General features: G+C 42.5%; 1 protein-coding gene across 2 annotated transcripts in view; it reads left to right on the forward strand.

The window, feature by feature from the left end:
• Positions 1-250: 250 nt before the first annotated feature.
• mapk8ip2 (mitogen-activated protein kinase 8 interacting protein 2) overlaps positions 251-21,836 on the forward strand; it is a 148,906-nt gene continuing 127,320 nt past the window's right edge. For both annotated transcript variants that reach the window (XM_024379625.2, XM_024379626.2), the window contains exon 1: positions 251-734. In XM_024379625.2, the coding sequence (XP_024235393.1) occupies positions 670-734 (65 nt within the window). In that variant the 5' untranslated portion in view covers positions 251-669. The remainder of the gene's footprint in view (positions 735-21,836) is intronic.

The raw sequence follows: 21,836 nt of genomic DNA on the forward strand, positions 1-21,836 counted from the left end.
TCCACATTTTTTGTGTTATTAAATAGCAATCCTGCCTGTCCTTTTATGGTCCTTTTATGGTGCTCTATGGAACCCTTAGCGGGAGGTTAAATACCTTATCACATGCATAGGCTACCACCCACCCTCTCCAGTACCTCCAATCACCTGACAGGACCATTTAATATGCTTTGTTGCTATAATCTGTGTTTGACCTTGAATGGAAAAGCATGTTTTCTGCTGTCTGTACCAATACCCCCTCCTCCCTGCCTGCCCCTCCCTCTCTGCACCGCTGGCCCACCTCCGCTTCGTGTCACAGGCATCATCACAGCGGCAGACATTTGGCAAGGCAGGCAGCGGACTGCGGGTGTGTGGCTGGTCTGGCGGCATCGGGAAAAGATAGGGCTTTTTTGTGTGATTACCGCAGTGTTGTTCTTTTTCTCTGCCGTTTCCGGGCTGTAGAGTGGATAGCAGCTCAAGGCAAATGTGATGGTGATGCTGAGTACGCGTATCTGATTTGACTAGATCGAGGCCAGGGGGATCTGTAACAGCGTGGCGGTAGGATAGAGGGAGGGAGAGCGAAAGAAACTGGTCTGTCCGTGACTGTGTCCGTCTGTCGCGCGCTCCGTGGTTGTGAATGGACTGCTCCTTCTGTGATTCTCTGCAGTCACTTTGAGCCGTTTTTGGAGGAAGATGGCGGACAGGGCTGAGATGTTTTCCCTCTCCACCTTCCACTCCCTCACTCCTCCAGGCTGCAGGTAAGACAACAAACCCGCCCACGGAGCAATGAAGGGCGACCATGCAGAGCGGGTATCTCTGTGACAGAGTCGATATTCACACTTATAAACACAGGGTCGCTACAGTATGTGTAACAGTTATCAGTTCTGTTGATATTATAGCATTGTGTTCTCACCCAGAAACGGAAAGCATGATTATCGGAAGCTGATGATGATGCTCTACGTCTAAATAGGTCTAGGACTGCGCGCATTGCGTATAGCTGATGCTGTGTTGGTTTCGGCTTTGTCTTTGTCTCTTGCATGGTGAGTTCGTATTAAAAATACCCTTCAGCTACACACAAAACATAACTGCGTTTCAGAGCAAAGGAGAGAGAGGAGGAATGGTCACAAAGGACAAGCCATTGATTTGTGGCCGTCACGTCATTTGCCTTGCTGGCAGGCCGCATTCTCTCTCTGAATCAATTACCTCAGAGGTAGGGGGAGTGAGGCCCACGCCCTGTTGAGATAAGCATAGCTCGAAATGGGTGCTGAGCTGTTGCTGACACGTTTTGTTTAATATCAGTAGCCACAAAATGCATATCCCCCTATTGTTCATTGGATTGGGTAGGTTGACACTTCACGTCTGTGCTCATGGTTTGGTGTAAATATAAGCTTAACTGTGTGCGGTACACTATGTGGATTGTCTGGCTGTCAGGCATCGCTAGATTTGACTCATTCTTAGAGATGATAGCTGGAGGCAGAAGCCGTCACTACTATCTTGACCTGCAGTATCCTGTGCACGTGATAATAAAACGTACAACTTTGAAACTGCTAGGCTGTTGCCAATGCCATAAGTAAAAAAAAAAGCAGCTTAGTGATCAAGTAAATACATTTTTTCTCTCTAATTGAACAAAATATAACAAAATACAATAATGGCTGTGGATGATAATGGGAAGATAAATGTTACAGATTATGATAATATTCCTTGTTTTTGGATGATCAGATTTAGTTATGGATATGACTCTAATATTAGTTATTATTTTAATGGATTAAATTTGCAGAATCATATGGTACTGTATTCCCAAACTGGGGTACGTGCAAAAAATAAGTGTTTTTTAAAATAAAAAATCTTCACATTTTCAAGCAGTCCATTTATATTTTCCAATGGGGCTATACATTTGGGTATGGTTTTCTCACCTAAGTAGCCTCGCTTCACTACCAAATAAAATAAAATTAAACCATCTAGTGTTCAGCAAAATAATAACACAATGTCAAATACAGGTAGCCTTGTCAAATAATTAAAATCCAACCACATTAACTGTTACTTTCTCGCAGGAATTCCACTAACAGTTCGTATATAGCCAAACTTAGCTGTTGCTCACTCCGTTTGCTTGAAAATGGATAAATGGTTAAAAAAAAGTTAGGCTTGCATCCATAGAGACACATACCAGCTCTACTGGTAGTACTGCTACTATCAGCAGTAGTACACCTGCACCTGTCGATGACACAAGTTGTTCTGCTTCCACAAGCACATCCAATGCTAGCATCAGTAAATCTACATTTGTTGTTAGCCCAGCTAGCATGGACATTGACAGTTGTGAATCTGATGCAGCCGAAGAGCTACTGCCCCCTTACCCGGGAAAGCACCGAACAACAGACAGGGAAGTTGGACCATCAAAGAGGCACAAATATGATGAACTATATTGATTTGGGGTTCACTTATATTGGGAGTTGTGCCTTTCCTCAGCCACAGTGTGTTATATGTGCAAAAGTACTATCTCACATCTCGATGAAACCTTCACTCTTGCGCAGACATTTAGAAACAAAACATGCCAATTTAAAAAATCAGCCACAGGAGTTTTTTGAGCGAGAATTTAGATGACTTTCGAGTAGTAAGACATGTATAAAAGCAACAGATACTATTAATAAGAAGGGACTAGAAGAGTCTTATATGATGAGCTACCGAGTGGCTAGGACAGGCAAGCCCCATACTATTGTGGAGGACTTCATTCTTCCTGCTGCTGCGGATATAGCTGGGACAATGCTGGGGAAAAGGCCCAAAAAACTACACAGACGATGCCTTCATCAAACAACACTGTTTCACGACGCATCAGTGACATGGCACGAGATGTTTTGAAACAGTTACTGCTTCGCATACAGGCCAGTGAATTCTATGCGTTACAGCTGGATAAGTCAACAGATGTGTCGGGCCTGGCACAGCTCCTGCTATATGTCCGTTATGTTTATGGGGGGTCAATTAAGGATGACATCCTCTTCTGCAAACCACTGGAAACCAGGACAACAGGAGAGGATATTTTTTAAGTACTGGACAGCTGTGTGACATCAAATGGACTTTGGTGGTCAAGATGTGTTGGTATCTGTACTGATGGCACAAAAGCCATGACAGGGAGATACAGTGGAGTGGTAACATGCGTGCAAGCAGTTGTTCCCAATGCCACTTGTGTACACTGCAGCATCCATCAAGAAAATGCCTTACAGCTTGAAAGACGTTTTGGACACTACAGTGAAAATGGTAACTTTGTTAAAGCAAGGCCCCTGAACTCTATTTTCTGCATTATGCAATGAAATGGGCAGCGACCATGTAATGCTTTTACAACATACAGAAGTGTGCTGGTGATCAAGGGGCAAAGTATTGACACGTTTAAAAAAAATTGAGAGACAAACTTAAAGTTTTCTTGACTGACAATAATGTTCACTTGTCTGACCTCTTGCATGATGATGAGTTTCTCACGTTGTTTTTTTCTCGCCTGAATGATCTGAATCTAGGATTACAGGGACTCTCTGCAACTATATTCAATGTGCTGGGCAAAATTGAGGCTATAATAAAGAAGTTGGAGCTCTTCTTTGTCTGCATTAACAAGGACAACATACAGGTTAGGTGTATTGTATGATTTCTTTGTGTGCAAATGAACTCAAGCTTATGGACAATGTCAAATGTGATATAGCGAAGCACCTGGGTGCGCAATTACGCAGGTACTTTCCTGAAAAGGAAGACACCAACAACTGGATTCATTATCCCTTTCATGCACCGCCTCCAGTCAAATTACCGAGATCTGAACAAGAGAGCCTCATCGAAATTGCAACAAGCAGTTCTGTGAAAATGTAATTTAATCAGAAGCCACTGCCAGATTTTGGAATAGGTGTCATGCCCTGACCATAGAGAGCCCTCGGGGTTATCTATGGTGTTTTATGTCAGGGTGTGACTAGGGGGTGTTCTAGTCTTTAATTTCTATGTTGGTGTGAGTATGGTTCCCAATTGGAGGCAGCTGATAATCGTTGCCTCTAATTGGGGATCATACTTAGTGTAGTCCTTTTCCCACCTGTTTTGTGGGATATTATTTTGCCTAGGTGCCAATGTGCGCTACGAACTGCACGTTCGGTTATTCTTTGTATTCTTTGAAGTTTCACCTTAATAAATATGTGGAACTCTACACACGCTGCGCCTTGGTCCACTCATTATAACGAATGTGACAATAGGGCTGCGCTCAGAGTATCCTGCCTTGGCAAATCATGCTGTTAAGACACTGATGCCCTTTGCAACCACGTACCTATGTGAGAGTGGATTCTCAGCCCTCACTAGCATGAAAACTAAATACAGGCACAGACTGTGTGGAAAATGATTTAACACTCTCTCCAATACAACCCAACATTGCAGAGTTATGTGCATCCTTTCAAGCACACCCTTCTCATTAACCTGTGGTGAGTTATTCACAATTTAAGGTTTTATACTGTTAGATTCTAATTCTCAAGAGTAAAAAACTCTACGGACACTATGAAAGCTAAATCAAGTTGAATTCTTCCCAGAGGATCAATACAGCTGCATCAGACCAAGACATTTTCACACAAGCACTGATATTTAACCCTTCCTCATAGGCTGAGTCTCCTACTACACATCTGTACAAACATCGTTCTTTACTGCTAGGCAGGACACTTAGTGATACAGGCCATAAACTTTCATTTCTCCCTTAACGTGACCTGACCTGATCTCGACCCCCCCCCGGTACCAGACTGTGTCGCTTCTCCTCCCAGAGGATCCCTCCCATTGGATCCCTGATGGCTAACAATAACATATACTGACATACATTACCCTCTCTCTCTGTGACATAAATATGGATATTTCATATTCTCAGAACCCAGCAGTAAGATGGCTAGGTAAAGAGCAAAATAATTGTTTTATTATTATTATTTGTGCCCTGGTCCTATAAGAGCTCTTTGTCACTTCCCACAAGCTGGGTTGTGACAAACTCACACTCATTCTTATATTTAATAAATGTATCGTATAGTGTGTGTGTGTGGCAGGCTTACAATGGTTGCAAAAACCAACATTTGAGAGTGAGCTGACCCTGGTGCTAGGGGGGTACGCAGCTCGAGGTTGAATGTTTGAAGGGACTATAAACAGTTTGGGAACCACTGCTCTGTAACATCCAGAAAGGCATACTGTAGCACATGTATTATTGTAGATCATGTGTTCCAACCTGAACTGAACTGGGATTTTTCATTCTTACATAAGAAATGAGCGAGAGTGAGAGTGGGGTGAGAGGTTCTATGTTCCCTCAGCCCTATGTTCCCTCAGCCCTATGTTCCCTCAGCCCTATGTTCCCTCAGCCCTATGTTCCCTCAGCCCTATGTTCCCTCAGCCCTATGTTCCCTCAGCCCTATGTTCCCTCAGTACCCACTGAACTAATTTCAATACAAACTGGCCAAATAATTTGTATTGTAATCAAATTTGGCCTTGTTTGGGGATGGAGATCATTTTTCTAATACCTAGTGTGCGTTGCAAGTGTTTATTTTCGCATAACATTTTTGTCATTTAGCAGACACGTTTATCACACCATAATGCCATCACACTTCGGACACCAATGCAGTATATTTGGAGTGATAGGGGCCACGAAATTGTGAGATGCTATACAAATGGTATAGAAAGGTATTTTATATTTTGAAATAGTGTAACTTATTACAAAATACATTACATTGTATTTCAGGCCAGTGAAATACAAATGATAATATACTTAAAAGTAATTGAAATACTTATTTCAAAAACATGTAACTGAAATACTGCCCATCTCTGTTCCATCATGCAACAGTGGATCAACTCACCAATCAACATTTGTATAACGTGTGCATTTCATTACCCACCCTCCGCCCCCTCGACCCCTGGTTTCGAAGATAGAACCGGAGGAAACATAGGGCTTTAAGCATCCGCTGTCATAGCAGCTTAGCGATCACTGTACCTGTACACAGCAAATCTGTAAATAGCCCACCCAACTACCTCATCCCCATATTGTTATTTATTTTTTTGCTCTTTTGCACCCCAGTATCTCTACTTGCACATCATAATCTGCACATCTATCACGCCAGTGTTAATGCTAAATTGTAATTATTTAGCCTCTATGGCCTATTTATTTTCTTACCTCCCTAATCTTCTACATTTGCACACGCTGTACATAGATTTTTCTATTGTATTATGTGTAACTCTGTGTTTTTGTTGCCCTGCTTTGTTTTACCTTGGCCAGGTCGCAGTTGTAAATGAGGACTTGATCTCAACTGGCCTGCCTGGTTAAATAAAGGTGGAATTAAAATAAATGATAAAAGGGATGAGGAAACATAGTTTGAGGGAACATAAGGCCTTGGAAAATAGACATGGTCCTCCTTTGAAAGGTGTGCATTCTATGACGAATAGAATTTAGGAGCATACACAGGACTATTCTATGGTTCATTCTATGGCAGCTCCTCCTGAATGGAGTTGCGCTCCTCTCAGAGAATTGATAGCTCAAGAATCCACTCTCAGAATTGCGAGCTACTGTAGCTAGAATTCAATCCCATTACCAGAGAGATTGATCCTAGCCCTTCCTTCCTTACCCTCCCAGGCTCTACTGCTCATTGGGACTAATGCTAACCAACCACTGGCTTATGTAAATAACATTGGGAACGACCTTGAGGTCCAGACAAGAAGATACAGACCAATCAGAGATACCGGACAGGGCCCCACGTCATGAGGGTGAAAATAAAACACCATAAGAACAAATGACAACCACAATTGACTGAGAAAGGGGAACGGGAAACAGTAGAGGCCTCAGTAAATAGGATGTGGCAGGTGTGTGTGGGAAAGAAAGAGCTGCAAAGAGAGAGTGACAGAGAGAGAGATGGCAGTGCTGTTTCAGGACTAAATGATGGCCACAGGATTGTCTCTCCCTTGTTCCTTTCATAACAGGAAATAATACTTTCACTCCAGATGGTGGCAGCTTGGTTGCAATTATTTTGCGATTACTGCTCGGTGAGCTCATTTAGTGTTTCTCTTCTTTCCTTTTCTTTCTTTGCATGGTTAAATACAATTTGAGTGTTTTAGTGTTGCAGTTCATCCACTGGTCAATAACAACACTGTAGGGCTAACCAATAAGAACTGTTTGAGCTGAACCAAAATCAGATACAGTGTTATTGACTGTGGATGACCATATTTCAGAAGAGGCTGTGTGTGTGTGTGTGTGTGTGTGTGTGTGTGTGTGTGTGTGTGTGTGCCCTGACTGAGTACTGTTGATTAATATACTACAGGAGAGGTCTCTTCTCCAATATATAAGGATATGGTTAAGCACACACAATGTGCTAACTAAATCACTATGATAAATCGAGGGATCTTATGACACAGCAGTCTTGATTTTGTGTGTGTGTGCGCATGCGTGTGTACGTGAATGTATGTGAGAGAGTGTATGTGTGTGCTAGTGTTTTTGCTGTGAGTATATGCCATATATTTTAGATCTGATGTTCACATGTTTGCATTTGTATACATGTGTGTTTGTGTAAGTGTATTGCATGAGCTATCTGGTTTTCCAGTAATCCTGACCCGAAGGTCCTGGAATCAGAAGGGAATAAGCAGGATATTTGGGAATCCTCCCACCAGGATTTCTGGAAACCCGGGGAATTTGGGGAATGTTATCGACATTTTGCAACCCTAGCCAGTGGTGTATTTGTGCAGTAGCCTACGGTCAGTAATCTATCTTACATAACCTCCAAATACATACCCTATGCAGTGCTTAATTTGTAAATCGGGAGGTCCCGGAACACATGGTGAGTGCACATGGTGAGGCAAAAACAAACACATGGTGAGGGGGGGGGGTGGTTATCCGGGGCGGCTCTTAGGTACCGGGACACATTAAGAAACATTGTGTCAAACACAATGTAGCAGCCAAGTAGCCTACTATCTATGGTGGTGAAACTCTCCAAGGTGCTGATTCAATCAAAGTATAAGTAAGACTTATGCACATACTTGAGTATAGCTGCAGGGCTTATGCAAGTCCGAATTTCTTGTAGCCTAATTTTCGAGACATCAAGGTACAACAACATTTTTAGATGACACTGCAGAACACCCACCATATCCACACATACAGCTGTGGGGCTTACAAGACCCCAATGTCATATCGTTGTCATGACATCAATGAAGCAGTAGAATAAATATCACAATATCGGAATATAACTTCAAATAAAATAAATCAATGTAGGTTACAGCAGAACAAGCAAATATGAGAATATATAGGCCTCCTGCATATGTGATAATATGAAGCACATATTGAGATTACAAACTTGTTCTGTGACGTGAAGGTAAAGGGAAAAAAATCCTACCTTCGTTTTCAAAACCTCCCACAATGACTCTCCCCATGTCAAGTCCATTTAACTCCTGAGAGTCAACTTCTTGCTCAAAGCCATGAGATGAGCATGAGGCTGTGATGCCTCCTAAAGGCTGTTCTGAAGACTCTGGCTGTATTGTCAATTAATTTTTTCATTTAGCCTGTTAACCTGGGTGTCCTCTATAGGCATGTCTGAACGCTTGCTGCCACGAGATGCTCCTTGGTACAGGCATCTTCAACACCTTTTTTCTGAGGGCTCTTTGTTGTTGTTTTACATCTGATGCATAGGATGTTGATTTACTGTACATTCCACCTACTCTTTTGCTAGTTTAATCCCTCCAGTCGTTTCTAGACCAAATCTCCCTACCTTTTTGCATGTTGTGCAGCCCAACTTTGAATTCTGCGTTACAAGCCAGGGGTTATACATTTGCTTGGTCTTGAACTGCAAATTGCACCTGCTCTGAGCACTTCATCCAACCTTTATTTAACTAGGCAAGTCAGTTAAGAACAAATTATTATTTTACAATTACGGCCTACACCGGGCAAACCCTCTCCTAAGCTGTGCGCCGCCCTATGGGACTCCCGGTCACGGCCGGTTGTGATGCAGCCCAGGATCGAACCAGGGTCTGTAGTGACGCCTCTAGCACTGAGATGCAGTGCCTTAGATCACTGCACTACTCGGGAGCTCGTGGTGATACTGAACTGGCGGGATTAGCATTGCCATCAGGAACAGTTTGCCCCTCACTCCTCTCCTCCGGCACTGACAGTTCTCTGACTCGTTCTGGGTTAGATTCAACATCTTTCTCTGTATAGAAGGATCACAAGGCTTTTACATGATGGTCTTTCTGGGGATCGGGAGAAATAACGAGGCAAATTGATTTAATATTGATCGCTTTTATTAGAATGTCTACAGTGCGAACAGTGAAATAATGAATAAATCATGCCGCGGGAGGTACCGGATCTGGGCCAATAGGTGCCGGAACAAACAAAGTCAAATCCGAGAGGTGCCGTATCCTGTTCCGACAGGATCCGGCTCAAATTAAGCACTGACCCTGGGATATAAACCATAACCACCAGAGGAAATGTTTCCACAAATGTGAGTACTGAATAGTGTACCTAAATACATATGAACACCTTCAAATGTTGCAGTCTCTCTCTCTCCCTCTCTCTCTCTAATTTGTATCTCTGTTTGGATGTGTGTACAGTATGATCTTTATATGCCGAGATGGTTCTCTCCTTTTGTAGTTTCTATTCTCTATGATTGCAGTGTGATTGAGGATTGATAACCCCTTGCCTCTTTGGGTGGCTATTTCAATATGATCTCTTTTTTACATTCTGCCCCTTTGAAGCCAGCTGGATACTGGGATGGGGGAAGGGTGGAGCAGAGGGAGGGTAGGTGGGGAGGCATTCTCCAGAGCAGGATACTGCCACAGAGTATAAGAGGCTTAAATAAAATCACACATTTTAGACTAAGAGTTGTCTCTCTCTCTCTGCCCCCTCCCCATCTCTTTAATTTGTCTTTCTTTCTCTCTCATTCTCACCCTATATTGCATTAAAGAATGACCATATCAATGATGGTAACTGAAATAACATGTTTTGTTTGTGTTCTTTTTCCTTTACTTTCCCATTTCCAAATGGGTCATTTTTGGGTAATCCTTCATGATTCAGTTGCATCAGTAAGATCGTAATCCTTTTTTAAATTTTTTATGGTTTATTTCTATTCGCTTTTGCGCAAGCCTCAGAATTATATCAGAATGGGTTCTTATTGAAAAGTCCTCCTACAAATGAATTCATTTTAATATGAAATCCAATGTTATTATCAGACTCAGCCATGGATATCGACATGCCATAAGCACAAAGATGGTCCCCACTCACATGAATAAAATCATGTGTTTTCATTTGGCTATGTTTCCTGAGGTAGTAGATGTCCTCCAGACCAGAAAGTGTGTTTGTGCGGGTGCACGCACATGTCTCTCTGTGTGCCTGATTGAGAGAGACTGAGATAAAGCACACATGGGTAGATTGCTTGGTACCTCAGTCACATACCCCTCCTTGACCTTTTTTCAAAAGACCAAAACATACTCTTTAGATTCCACCAGACAGCAACCCTGACAGTTGAACATTCGCATTGAGTTGAGCAGTGAACACAGAGTGGAGACAGCTACAGATGAGAACATGGAGGCGAAGGAACTGCTCTGGGCCTGGTTTCCCAAGAGCATCTTAAGGCGAAGTTCATAATTAGAACCTTCGTAGGAGCTTTGTTAAATCTCGGAGCTGTTTCCCAAAACCATCGTTATTAACGTTGCACTTGAAACATAGAATCACATGATTTATCTGTCTCTATGTGACTGCTGATAACTTCAGAAGAAAGTTGACTACAAGTACTGCCAATGTCTTCTCAATTCATACAAACAAGTGACGTATAAAAATGTGCTTCAAATGAAAACCGAGATGACTACATTAAAATATGAACAGTAGGTTATAGGCCTATTTCAATCATATTGAATTACATTTCATGTTCAATCAATTGAGTTCTATTTTTCTATTTAGGCTACAGTCTGTAATTTGTCTCAACAAATTTCATGATGTGTAGCTAAAAATGTGTGCGATGATGTTCCAAATTGGTGATTTTCATTGGGTAAGCATTATAATAAGCTACCTCAATTAGAGGTCGACCGATTAATCGGAATGGCCGATTTAATTAGGGCCGATTTCAAGTTTTCATAACAATCGGAAATCGGTATTTATGGGCGCCGATTTCCGATTTATTAAAAAAAATATATATATATTATTTAAAAAATTAATAATACCTTTTATTTAGCTAGGCAAGTCAGTTAAGAGCACATTCTTATTTTCAATGACTGCCTAGGAAATGTGGGTTAACTGCCTTGTTCAGGGGCAGAACGACAGATTTTCACCTTGTCAGCTCAGCTCAATGCAGTAGAAGCCAAGGTAAATTGTTAGCTAGCATTAAACTTATCCTATAAAAAACAAGCAATCATAATCACTAGTTATAACTACTGATCCAGTTTAGCAGGCAATATTAACCAGGTGAAATTGTGTAATTTCTCTTGCGTTCATTGCACGCAGAGTCAGGGTATATGCAACAGTTTGGGCTGCCTGACTTATTGCGAGCTAATTTGCCAAAATTTAACGTAATTATGACATACATTGAAGGTTGTGCAATGTAACAAGAATATTTAGACTTATGGATGCCACCTGTTAGATAAAATACCGAACGGTTCCGTATTTCACTGAAATAATAAACGTTTTGTTTTTGAAATGATAGTTTCCGGATTTGATCATATTTAAGACCAAAGGCTCGTATTTCTGTGTGTTACTATGTTATAATTAAGTCTGATTTGGTAGAGCAGTCTGACTGAGCAGCAGCAGGCCCGTAATCATTCATTCAAACAGCACTTTCATGCGCTTTGCCAGCAGCTCTTCGCAAGCACAGCGCTGTTCATGACTTCAAGCCTATCAGCCTAATGGCTGGTGTAACCAATGTGAAATGGCTAGCTAGTTAGCTGGGTGTGCGCTAATACTGTTTCAAACGTCACTCGCTTTTAGATTTGGAGTAGTTATTCCCCTTGCGCTGCAAGTGCCGCAGCTTTTGTTGGAGCGATGGGTAACGATGCTTCGAGTGTGGCTGTTGTCTATGTGTTCCTGGTTCGAGCCCAGGTAGGGGCGATTGGGGGGACGGAAGCTATACTGTTACACTGGCAATACTATAGTGCCTATAAGAACATCCAATAGTTAAAGGTATATGAAATACAAATGGTATGTGGAGAGAGAGTCCTATAAATACTATATTAACTACAACCTAAAACCTCTTACCTTGGAATATTGAAGTCTCATGTTAAAAGGAACCACCAACTTTCATATGTTCTCATGTTCTGAGCAAGGAACTTAATTGTTAGCTTTTTTTTACATGGCACACATTTTTACATGGCACATATTACTTTCTTCTCCAACACTTTGTTTTTGCATTATTTAAACCAAATTGAATATGTTTCATTATTTATTTGAGGCTAAATTGTTTTATTGATGTTTTATATTAAGTTAAAATAAGTGTTAATTCAGTATTGTTGTAATTGTCATTATTACAAGTAAAATACATGTTATAAATCGGCCGATTTAATCGGCAGCGGCTTTTTTGGACCTCCAATAATCGGTATCGGTATTGGTATCGGCGTTGAAAAATCATAATCGGTCGACCTCTAGCCTCAATATTTTTGGCCGTAGGTAGTAATATCTCTAGGATCTGATCCGTCGTCAGTATTGAGAAATAATTAAAATATTAAGGTCAGATTTTAATGGAGAAAGCACTCCCTTTCTTTCAGTATTGACACTATTCCACAACGACGCACTTAGCAACTGTTCTCCCTAAGTGGTGTTCTACAGCCGTTGTAGGAAAGATGCATTGTTAAAACCCTCGTAAGCCAAAGTTCCATCGCTATCGGGAAACCGGGCCCTGTTCTGTTTTGCTCTGCTCTGCTCTGATATGATCACAAATGGCAGAAGGAGAATGGAAGAACAAGTCTGTGGTTCAAGAACTGGTCATCAGTCTGAGGGACAGAGAGAAAGTGAGAGGGAGGAAGAAAGAGGAGGAGAGAGTGAGAGGAAGGAGAGTATCGATACTGATATCATAGTACAGCACTGGCTATAGACCAGCAACAGGACAGAGACAGGGACCTGTCTACTTTAACCACACTACAAGCCAAATCACATCTGATACAATACACAGACACAACAGAAGAGATGTAGGATAGAATGGCAGTGTGGTTTACAATGGAAGACACATATTCATGGATCCCCCTTCCTCTTCAGTGTCAGATCCAGGTTGTAAAAGACTGGGTAGTGACATGGTTTTGGTCTCTTGTCTCCATGCCCTAATAAGGCCACCACTTCCTCTCTAACCTCATGATTTATGCAGGATCACGTGCAGAGGAAGGTACCAGTCACTGCTACACTGGCTAAGGAGAGGAGGGGGACACATTATGGTGTCATACACATTGCAACTCTGCTTAAGCTGCGAGGGGGCATGCTGTATTATGTAGTGATACATTTTGTCCAGTCAATGCCACGGGGCTCTTCTCAGTATTATAAACAGACTTCCTCCCCTCATTTCCTTGTGACAGGGTCAGGGTGAGTTTGAGGTTGAGAACTAGAAAGTGAACGAGAAAGACAGAGGTAAAAGCAATTGAGCGAGAGAAGGCTATTGGTCTTGTGCTTGCATATTACCCCCAGTAAGTATGCAGCTTTTAGTGTGACACACATTCCTCAGTGCTTGAAGGTGGTGGGAAATGGAGACACATTTAACTGTGACACACATTGCAGGGCTGCAGGAGAGCCACATCACTTAGCACAGGCAGACAGACAGACAGGATTTGTGTTTCTATGCGTTGGCCGGGTATGGTTCTCAATCAGGGACAGCTGTCTATCGTTGTCTCTGATTGGGAATCATACTTAGGTAGCCCGTTTTCCCTCCTTTCAGTGTGGGTAGTTAACTTTGTTTGTGGCACTAAAGCCCTGTAAGCTTCACGGTTGTTCATTTTGTTTCTTGTTTTGTTGGCGACATTTTAAATAAAAAGGAAAATGTACGCTCACAACACGTTGGTCCACTTCTTACGACGGCCATGACAGTGGCCAGTGTGTGCTTGTTTGCTAACTTTTTGTGTACAGCTTTGACAGTGCTACTGATAGTAGTGGTGGCGCTTGGTTTGCACGTGCAAATTCAGCACACACAACATTCTATAATAGAATTGTGATAGTTGACATGTCAAATTAAAAGCTTATTTAACACGTCAAATAGTGTTATATGACATGTATCTTTCTTGACACGCAAAGACCCAAATGGCGTTCAATGGGCCTCACCCTAATAATTTGGTCTATTGTAAACTCTCAATTTTGCTTACTGTTCTAACTTGGTGGTGCACATGTAGCCTATAACCTGTTTTAGAGAAATGTAATCATTGAATATTGTAATAATTTTCATTGTCTTTTTATATGCCCCCTTTATTTAATTTACGGTTCTGACTTGTTGAACAGGGAGAACACTGTTCTGAATTCTGTCGCTGTACATTTCACAAGTGCTGAACAAATAGTTATATTGACTACATCCGTCCTAGCTCGCTCATTAATGTCTTAATCGAAATTACGGATTGCCTCTTATCGCTTGTCGTCCCCTTATGCCATAGTTTGAACATCTCAATTGCCAGTAGAAACCACATTTGTTTAAGCAAGTCAGCCATATCAGCTATGTTTTTTTTAAATGCAGTAAATGAGGCTGAATGAACTGTTTCGCTGCCAGGCAAGGCTCCGCTGATAGCCAGGTGTAGCAGTGGTAAGGTGTTGACAGCTTTATGTAGGCCCAAACAGTTTGTGGGCACCGTTTGTCACCGTTATAGTAAAATTAATGTATTGTTTAGTGTTATGTTGTGTAGTGGCTTTGCTGGCCTGCATCCCACATTTCTTGGGGTTTGCCCCACCAAGATTTACATGCTAAAATCGCCACTGATATTAGCGTAGGGGTTGTGAGCTATGTGTAAACATTGCTGCTTTTTGAGCTAATTCTACTGATGATTATTGTATGGTTTTCTTCCTCATTTTTCTGTCTGGATGTGCTGCGTCGGGCAGTCACATGTGTAATAATATTCATTGATTAACTGATCAAGTGCCAAGGAGAAACGGAGCCCTCAAGGACGTGGGTGTATTATTTTGGGTGAAACGTTGCAGATAGAAATGTAATGTATAGAGCTGAGGTGAATACCTAATTTCTATTCTGTAATATTAAATTCATTCATTCACATTCTTCTTCTCTTTACCGTGCTGTGATTGGCTCAGTTCTATGCACCACTGGACCTGCCCACCGTAGTCAGGGCCACTCCCTGGAGTTACTGCAGTTGGAGGTGACATCACCTCGTTTAACCTGTATGTGAGTCACTCCCACACACACATGCGCACAACACACACACACACATGCGCACAACGCACACAACACACAAACACACTTCCCCATCTGCCCCTCTCTCATACCACAGCTGATGATGGGTCTCGTCCCCCCATAAATCTGAAACATTCGTTTAGCCTCATCCTCCTTTTCCCATCTGGCTCTCCCTCCTTACTCATCTCTCTTCTCCTCCCTTTCTCCATTTCCAATCAGCCAATCATGTGTCTTCATTCCCCCTGGTGTGTTGACAGCTGCCATGGCGACATGTATGGAGAGCCAGCTGTAGTGATTTTCCATCATGACGCTCAGACACAGACACAAAGACACACACGCACATCCTGCTTCTGTTGATCTGGTATAATTGGTATTGCTTTGTTGGAGAAAAACAGGTCTCCTGGAGATTCATTGGAGGAGGAGAAGGAGAGAGAAGAGGAGGTTAGAGGGGGAGGAGGTTAGAGGGGAGAGGGCGAAGGAAGGAAGGTGGAGGAACTGATGTGTGACCCCATCTCCTCCCTCCTCCTCTGAGTTATTAACATATTTTGAATCATCAATCATGTATTTCAATAGTCCAATGTTGCTTCCTCTCCTCATCCCTTTTCTAGTGTACGATCATCCACCAAAGGTTTTTCTTTCCATAACCTTCCCAGGTTTCTCTATATTTCTAGACTTGGACTTGTTGTGTAAAGGGCAATTCCATGCCAGGATGGCCCAAAGATATTTATGATGTTTTGGATCTTCCTAAAATGAAGGTCCTTTGGGGGAAGGATTTATGCATAACTTTAAAATCTGTATCCAAAATAATGATTGAAAAATTGCAAATTAGAGATGGAATCCGCATTAGGGTAAACAGCACCTTTGTTATTGTTGTTATTTTGTGGATGAAACGGAGGTAAGCTGCATCGAGCAGTGTGGTAAAAATCAATTGCAGTTTTATTTATTTTTTATTTCAACTTTATTTAACCAGGTAGGCTAGTTGAGAACAAGTTCTCATTTACAACTGCGACCTGGCCAAGATAAAGCAAAGCAGTTTGACACAAACAACAACACAGTTACACATGGAATCAACAAACATACAGTCAATAATACAATAGAAAAAGTATATGCAAATGAGGTAGGATAAGGGAGGTAAGGCAATAAATAGGCCAGAGTGGCAAAATGATTACAATATAGCAATTAAACACTGGAGTGATAAATGTGCAGAAGATGAGTTTGCAAGTAGAGATACTTGGGAGTAAAATAAAAACATAAAAATAACAGTATGGGGATGAGGCAGGTGCAGTAATCTGTGAGCTGCTCTGACAGCTGGTGCTTAAAGCTAGTGAGGGAGATATGAGTCTCCATCTTCAGTCATTTTTGCAGTTCGTTCCAGTCATTGGCAGCAGAGAACTGGAAGGAAAGGTGGCCGAAGAGGAATTTGCTTTGGGGGTGACCAGTGAAATATACCTGCAGGAGCGCGTGCTACGGGTGGGTGCTGCTATGGCAACCAGTGAGCTGAGATAAGGCGCGGCTTTACCTATCAAAAACGTATAGATTACCTGGAGCTAGTGGGTTTTGCGACAAATATGAAGTGACGGCCAGCCAACGAGAGCATACTGGTTGCAGTGGTGGGTAGTATATGAGGCTTTGGTGACAGAACGGATGGCACTGTGATAGACTGCATCCAATTAGCTTGGAGTAGAGTGTTGGAGGCTATTTTGTAAATGACATCGCCAAAGTCAAGGATCGGTAGGATAGTCCGTTTTACTTGGGTATGTTTGGCAGCATGAGTGAAGGATGCTTTGTTGCGAAATAGGAAGCCAATTCAAGATTTAATTTTGGATTGGAGATGCTTAATGTAAGTCTTGAGAGTTTATAGTCTAACCAGACACCTAGGTATTTGTAGTTATCCACATATTCTAAGTTAGAGCCGTCCAGAGTAGTGATGCTGGACAGGCGGGCAGGTGTGGGTAGCAATTGGTTGAAGAGCATGCATTTAGTTTTACTTGCATTTAAGAGCAGTTGGAGGCCACAGAAGGGGAGTTGAATGGCATTGAAGCTCATCTGGAGGTCCGTTAACACAGTGTCCAAAGATGGGCCAGAAGTATACAGAATGGTGTTGTCTACGTAGAGGTGGATCAGAGAATCACCAGCAGCAAGAGAGACATCATTGATGTATATAGAGAAAAGAGTCGGCCCGAGAATTGAACCCTGTGGCATCCCCATGGAGACTGCCAGAGGTCCGGACAACTGGCCCTCCGATTTGACTTACTGAACTCTGTCTGAGAAGTAGTTGGTGAACCAGGCGAGGCAGTCATTTGAGAAACCAAGGCTGTTGAGTCTGCCAATAAGAATGGTGATTGACAGTCGAAAGCCTTGGCCAGGTCGATGAATACAGTTGTACTGTCTCTTAACGATTGCAGTTATGATATAGTTTTGGACCTTGAGTATGGCTGAGGTGCACCCATGACCAGCTCTGAAACCAGATTGCATAGTGGAGAAGGTACGGTTGGATTCGAAATGGTCGGTGATCTAAGACCTTAGAAAGGCAGGGTAGGATAGATATACATCTGTAGCAGTTTGTATCTAGAGTGTCTCCCCCTTTGAAGAGGGGATGACCACGGCAGCTTTCCAATCTTTGGGGATCTAAGACAATATGAAAGAGGTTGAACAGGCTGGTAATAGGGGTTGCAACAATTTCGGTGGATAATTTTAGAAAGAGAGGGTCCAGATTGTCTAGCCCCGCTGATTTGTAGGGGTCCAGATTTTGTAGCTCTTTCAGAACATTAGCTATCTGGATTTGGGTGAAGGAGAAATGGGGAGGCTTGGGCAAGTTGCTGTGGATTTGCAGGGCTGTTGACCGGGGTATTGGTAGCCAGGTGGAAAGCATGGCCAGCCGTAGAAAAATGCTCAAAATTCTCAATTATCGCAGATTGGTAGTGACAGTGTTTCCTAGCCTCAGTGCAGTGGGCATTTGGGAGGAGGTGCTCTTATTCTCTATGGACATTAGTGTCCCAGAACTTTGTGCTACAGTTTTGTGCTACAGGATGCAAATATCTGTTTGAAAAAGCTAGCCTTAGCTTTCCTAACTGCCTGTGTATATTGGTTCCTAACTTCCCTGAAAAGTTGCATATCGCTGGGGCTATTCGATGCTAATGCAGAACGCAACAGGATGTTTTTGTGCTGGTCATGGGCAGTCAGGTCTGGAGTGAACCAATGGCTATATCTGTTCCTTTTTTTTGAATGGGGCATGCTTATTTAAGATGGTGAGGAAATCACTTAAAAAAAAATAACCGGGCATCCTCTGCCTGCTACGGGATGAGGTCAATATTCTTCCAGGATACCCCGGCCAGGTCGATTAGAAAGGCCTGCTCGCTGAAGTGTTTTAGGGAGTGTTTGACAGTGATGGGGTGTGGTTGTTTGACCGCAGACCCATTACGGACGCAGACAATGAGGCAGTGATCGCTGAGATCTTGGTTGAAGACAGCAGAGGTGTATTTTTGGAGGGCAGGTTGGTTAGGATGATATCTATGAGGGTGCCTGTGTTTATGGATTTGGGGTTGTACCTGGTAGGTTTATTTATAATTTGTGTGAGATTGAGGGCATCAAGCTTAGATTGTAGGATGGCCGGGGTGTTAAGCATGTCCCAGTTTAGGTCAGCTAACAGCACGATCTATCTCTCTCAACGTCACTCAATGCATATGCTTACCTGCACTGTATTCACATCCTACCATACCTTTATCTGTACATTATGCCTTGAATCTATGCTATCGTGCCCAGAAATCTATCTGAAGATAGATGGGGGACAATCAATTCACATATGGTGTCCAGGGCACAGCTGGGGGCAGAAGCTGGTCTATAGCAAGCGGAAACGGTGAGAGACTTGTTTCTGGAAAGGTGGATTTTTAGAAGTAGAAGCTCAAATAGTTTAGGCACAGACCTGGATAGTAAGACAGAACTCTGCAGGCTATCTCTGCAGTAGATTGCAACTTCGCCCCCTTTGGCAGTTCTATCTTGTCGGAAAATGTTATAGTTAGGGATGGAAATTTCAGGGTTTTTGGTGGTGTTCCTAAGCCAGGATTCAGCTAGGCACTGCAGGGCCTGGAGTAACCTCTCTATCACCAGAGAAACAGAGGAGGAGTAGGATAGGGGTATGGCTAAAGACTATAAGAACTGGTAGTCTAGTACATTCGGAACAGAGAGTAAAAGGAGTAGGTTTCTGGGCACGATAGCATAGATTCAAGGCATAATGTACAGATAAAGGTATGGTAGGATGTGAATACAGTGCAGGTAAGCATATGCATTGAGTGACGTTGAGAGAGATATTGTCTCTAGAAACATAATTTAAACCAGGTGAGGTCACCGCATGTGTGGGAGGTGGAACTAAAGTGTTAACTAAGGCATAATGAGCAGGGCTAGAGGCTCTACAGTGGAATGAGGCAATAATTACTAACCAAAACAGCAATGGACAAGGCATATTTACATTAGGGAGAGGCATGCGTAGCCGAGTGATCATAGGGGTCCAGTGAGTGGCTCAGCGGAACGGCGACACAGCGATTCAGGCAGCTAGCGTGCCGGGGCTAGCAAGCTAGCAGAAGGACCTTAGAGGGACGTCGCAAAGGAAGAAGTCTGTTGTAGCCCCCTCGTGCTGTTACATCGGCAGACCAGTTGTTGTGGATCAGCAGGGCGCCGTGTGGTAAAAGGGTCCAGGTCAATCTGCAAAATAGGTTTAGTGGCCAAAGAATTTGTCCAATGGGCCTCTTAAGCTAACAGTCCGATATGCTTTACACAGCTAGCGGGCTGTGGCTAGCAGGCTAGTAGATGGGCATTCAGGGGACGTTGTGACGGAGGAGCCAGATTGAAAAAAAACCTTGGGCGAATTACATTGGTAGTACAGTCGTGATGGGTCGGCGGGGGTCCAGGCCAATTGGTAAAATAGGTTTTGTAGTCCAAGGAGTGGATGATGGACCTCTACAGCTAGCTGGGAGATGGGCCTAGCTAAGGCTAGCTCCAGGCTAATTGGTTCTTGCTTTGGGACAGAGACGTTAGCCAGGAGTGGCCACTTGGATAGCAGCTAGCTAGGTGCGATGATCCAGGTGAAAAGGTTCAGAGCTTGCGGTTGGAATCCGGAGATATGGAGAAAAATAAGTCCGATTTGCTCTGGTTTGAGTCGCGCTGTGCAGACTGGCGAGAGTTGTCCAGGCTAAAGGTAGCTGATGACCTCTAGCAGTGGCTAGCTGACTACTAGCTAGTTAGCTGGCTAGCTTCTGTTGGGGTTCCGGTTCAAAATTTAAAAAAGTAGCAGATCCATACCATATTGGGTGAGGTGAATTGCAGGAGAGTATGTTGAGGTTAAGAAAAAAAAATGCAGTATATGTGAAGGAAAAATAAATCAAAATATATATACACGGGACATGACGAGGACAAAAGACGTCTGACTGCTACGCCATCTTGGATAAAGTACATATTGGTGTTCTATCGCACAGTGATGTGCAGTGATGTTTGAGGGGAAAAACTGTGTTTGTTTGCAGTCACTTCTTTGGTGTTGTAACATCCCGAACGGACATGGCAGTTTCACCATTAAGGACTCCAGCTTTAAAGCTGTGAAATGTGTGATATTTTGGCCTTACCCAGTCTTTCTTTTAGAAACTACAGCGATGAGTCTGTGGATGCTACAATGCCAATATTAGTGTCATCTGAAACCTTACTGTGTGTTCTACAATATGAGTAGACAAGAAACTTTATTGACATTCATTTATGGACATTTAAAATATATAATTGTTTCCAAAGAACGCTTTTTGGATTTTGTAAATTTTTAGACCTATTGATTTAAACAATATACTTTACAAGTACATCGTAATTTCTAGAGTGGGCTCTCTGCTACTTTTATTGACTGCAGGCTGTGATCTGTATTATTAAAGATGATTGGGTATGTGATATTCACGTTAGGAATCAAATCACATTTTATTTTTACACATGGTTAGCAGATGTTAATGCGAGGGTAGCAATGCTTGTGCTTCTAGTTCCGACAGTGCAGTAATATCTAACAAGTAATCTAACAATTCCCCAACAACTATCTAATACACACAAATCTAAAGGGGTGAATGAGAATATGTACATGTAAGTATATGGATGAGAAATGGCAGAGCAGCATTGGCAAGGTGAAATTGATGATATAAAATACAGTATATACATATGATATGAGTAATGTAAGATATGTAAACATGATTAAAGGGGCATTATTTAGAGTGCATTGTATAAAGTGACTAGTGATCCATTTATTAAAGGGCCCAGTGATTGGGTCTCAATGTAGGCAGCAGCCTCTCTGAGTTAGTGATTGCATCTACTTCCGGCACCGACAGAGATGGCCGCCTCGCTTTGCATTCCTCGGAAACTATGCAGTATTTAATTTTTTCATATGTTATTTCTTACATTGTTACCCCATGAAATCTTAGGTTTTATTACATACAGTCAGGAGGAACTATTGGATATAAGAGCAACGTCAACTCACCAACATTACAACCAGGAATACGACTTTCCTGAAGCGGATCCTCTGTTTGGTCCACCACCCAGTAC

The sequence above is a fragment of the Oncorhynchus tshawytscha genome, linkage group LG19, assembly GCF_018296145.1.
Source record: "Oncorhynchus tshawytscha isolate Ot180627B linkage group LG19, Otsh_v2.0, whole genome shotgun sequence".
NCBI lineage: Eukaryota > Metazoa > Chordata > Actinopteri > Salmoniformes > Salmonidae > Oncorhynchus > Oncorhynchus tshawytscha.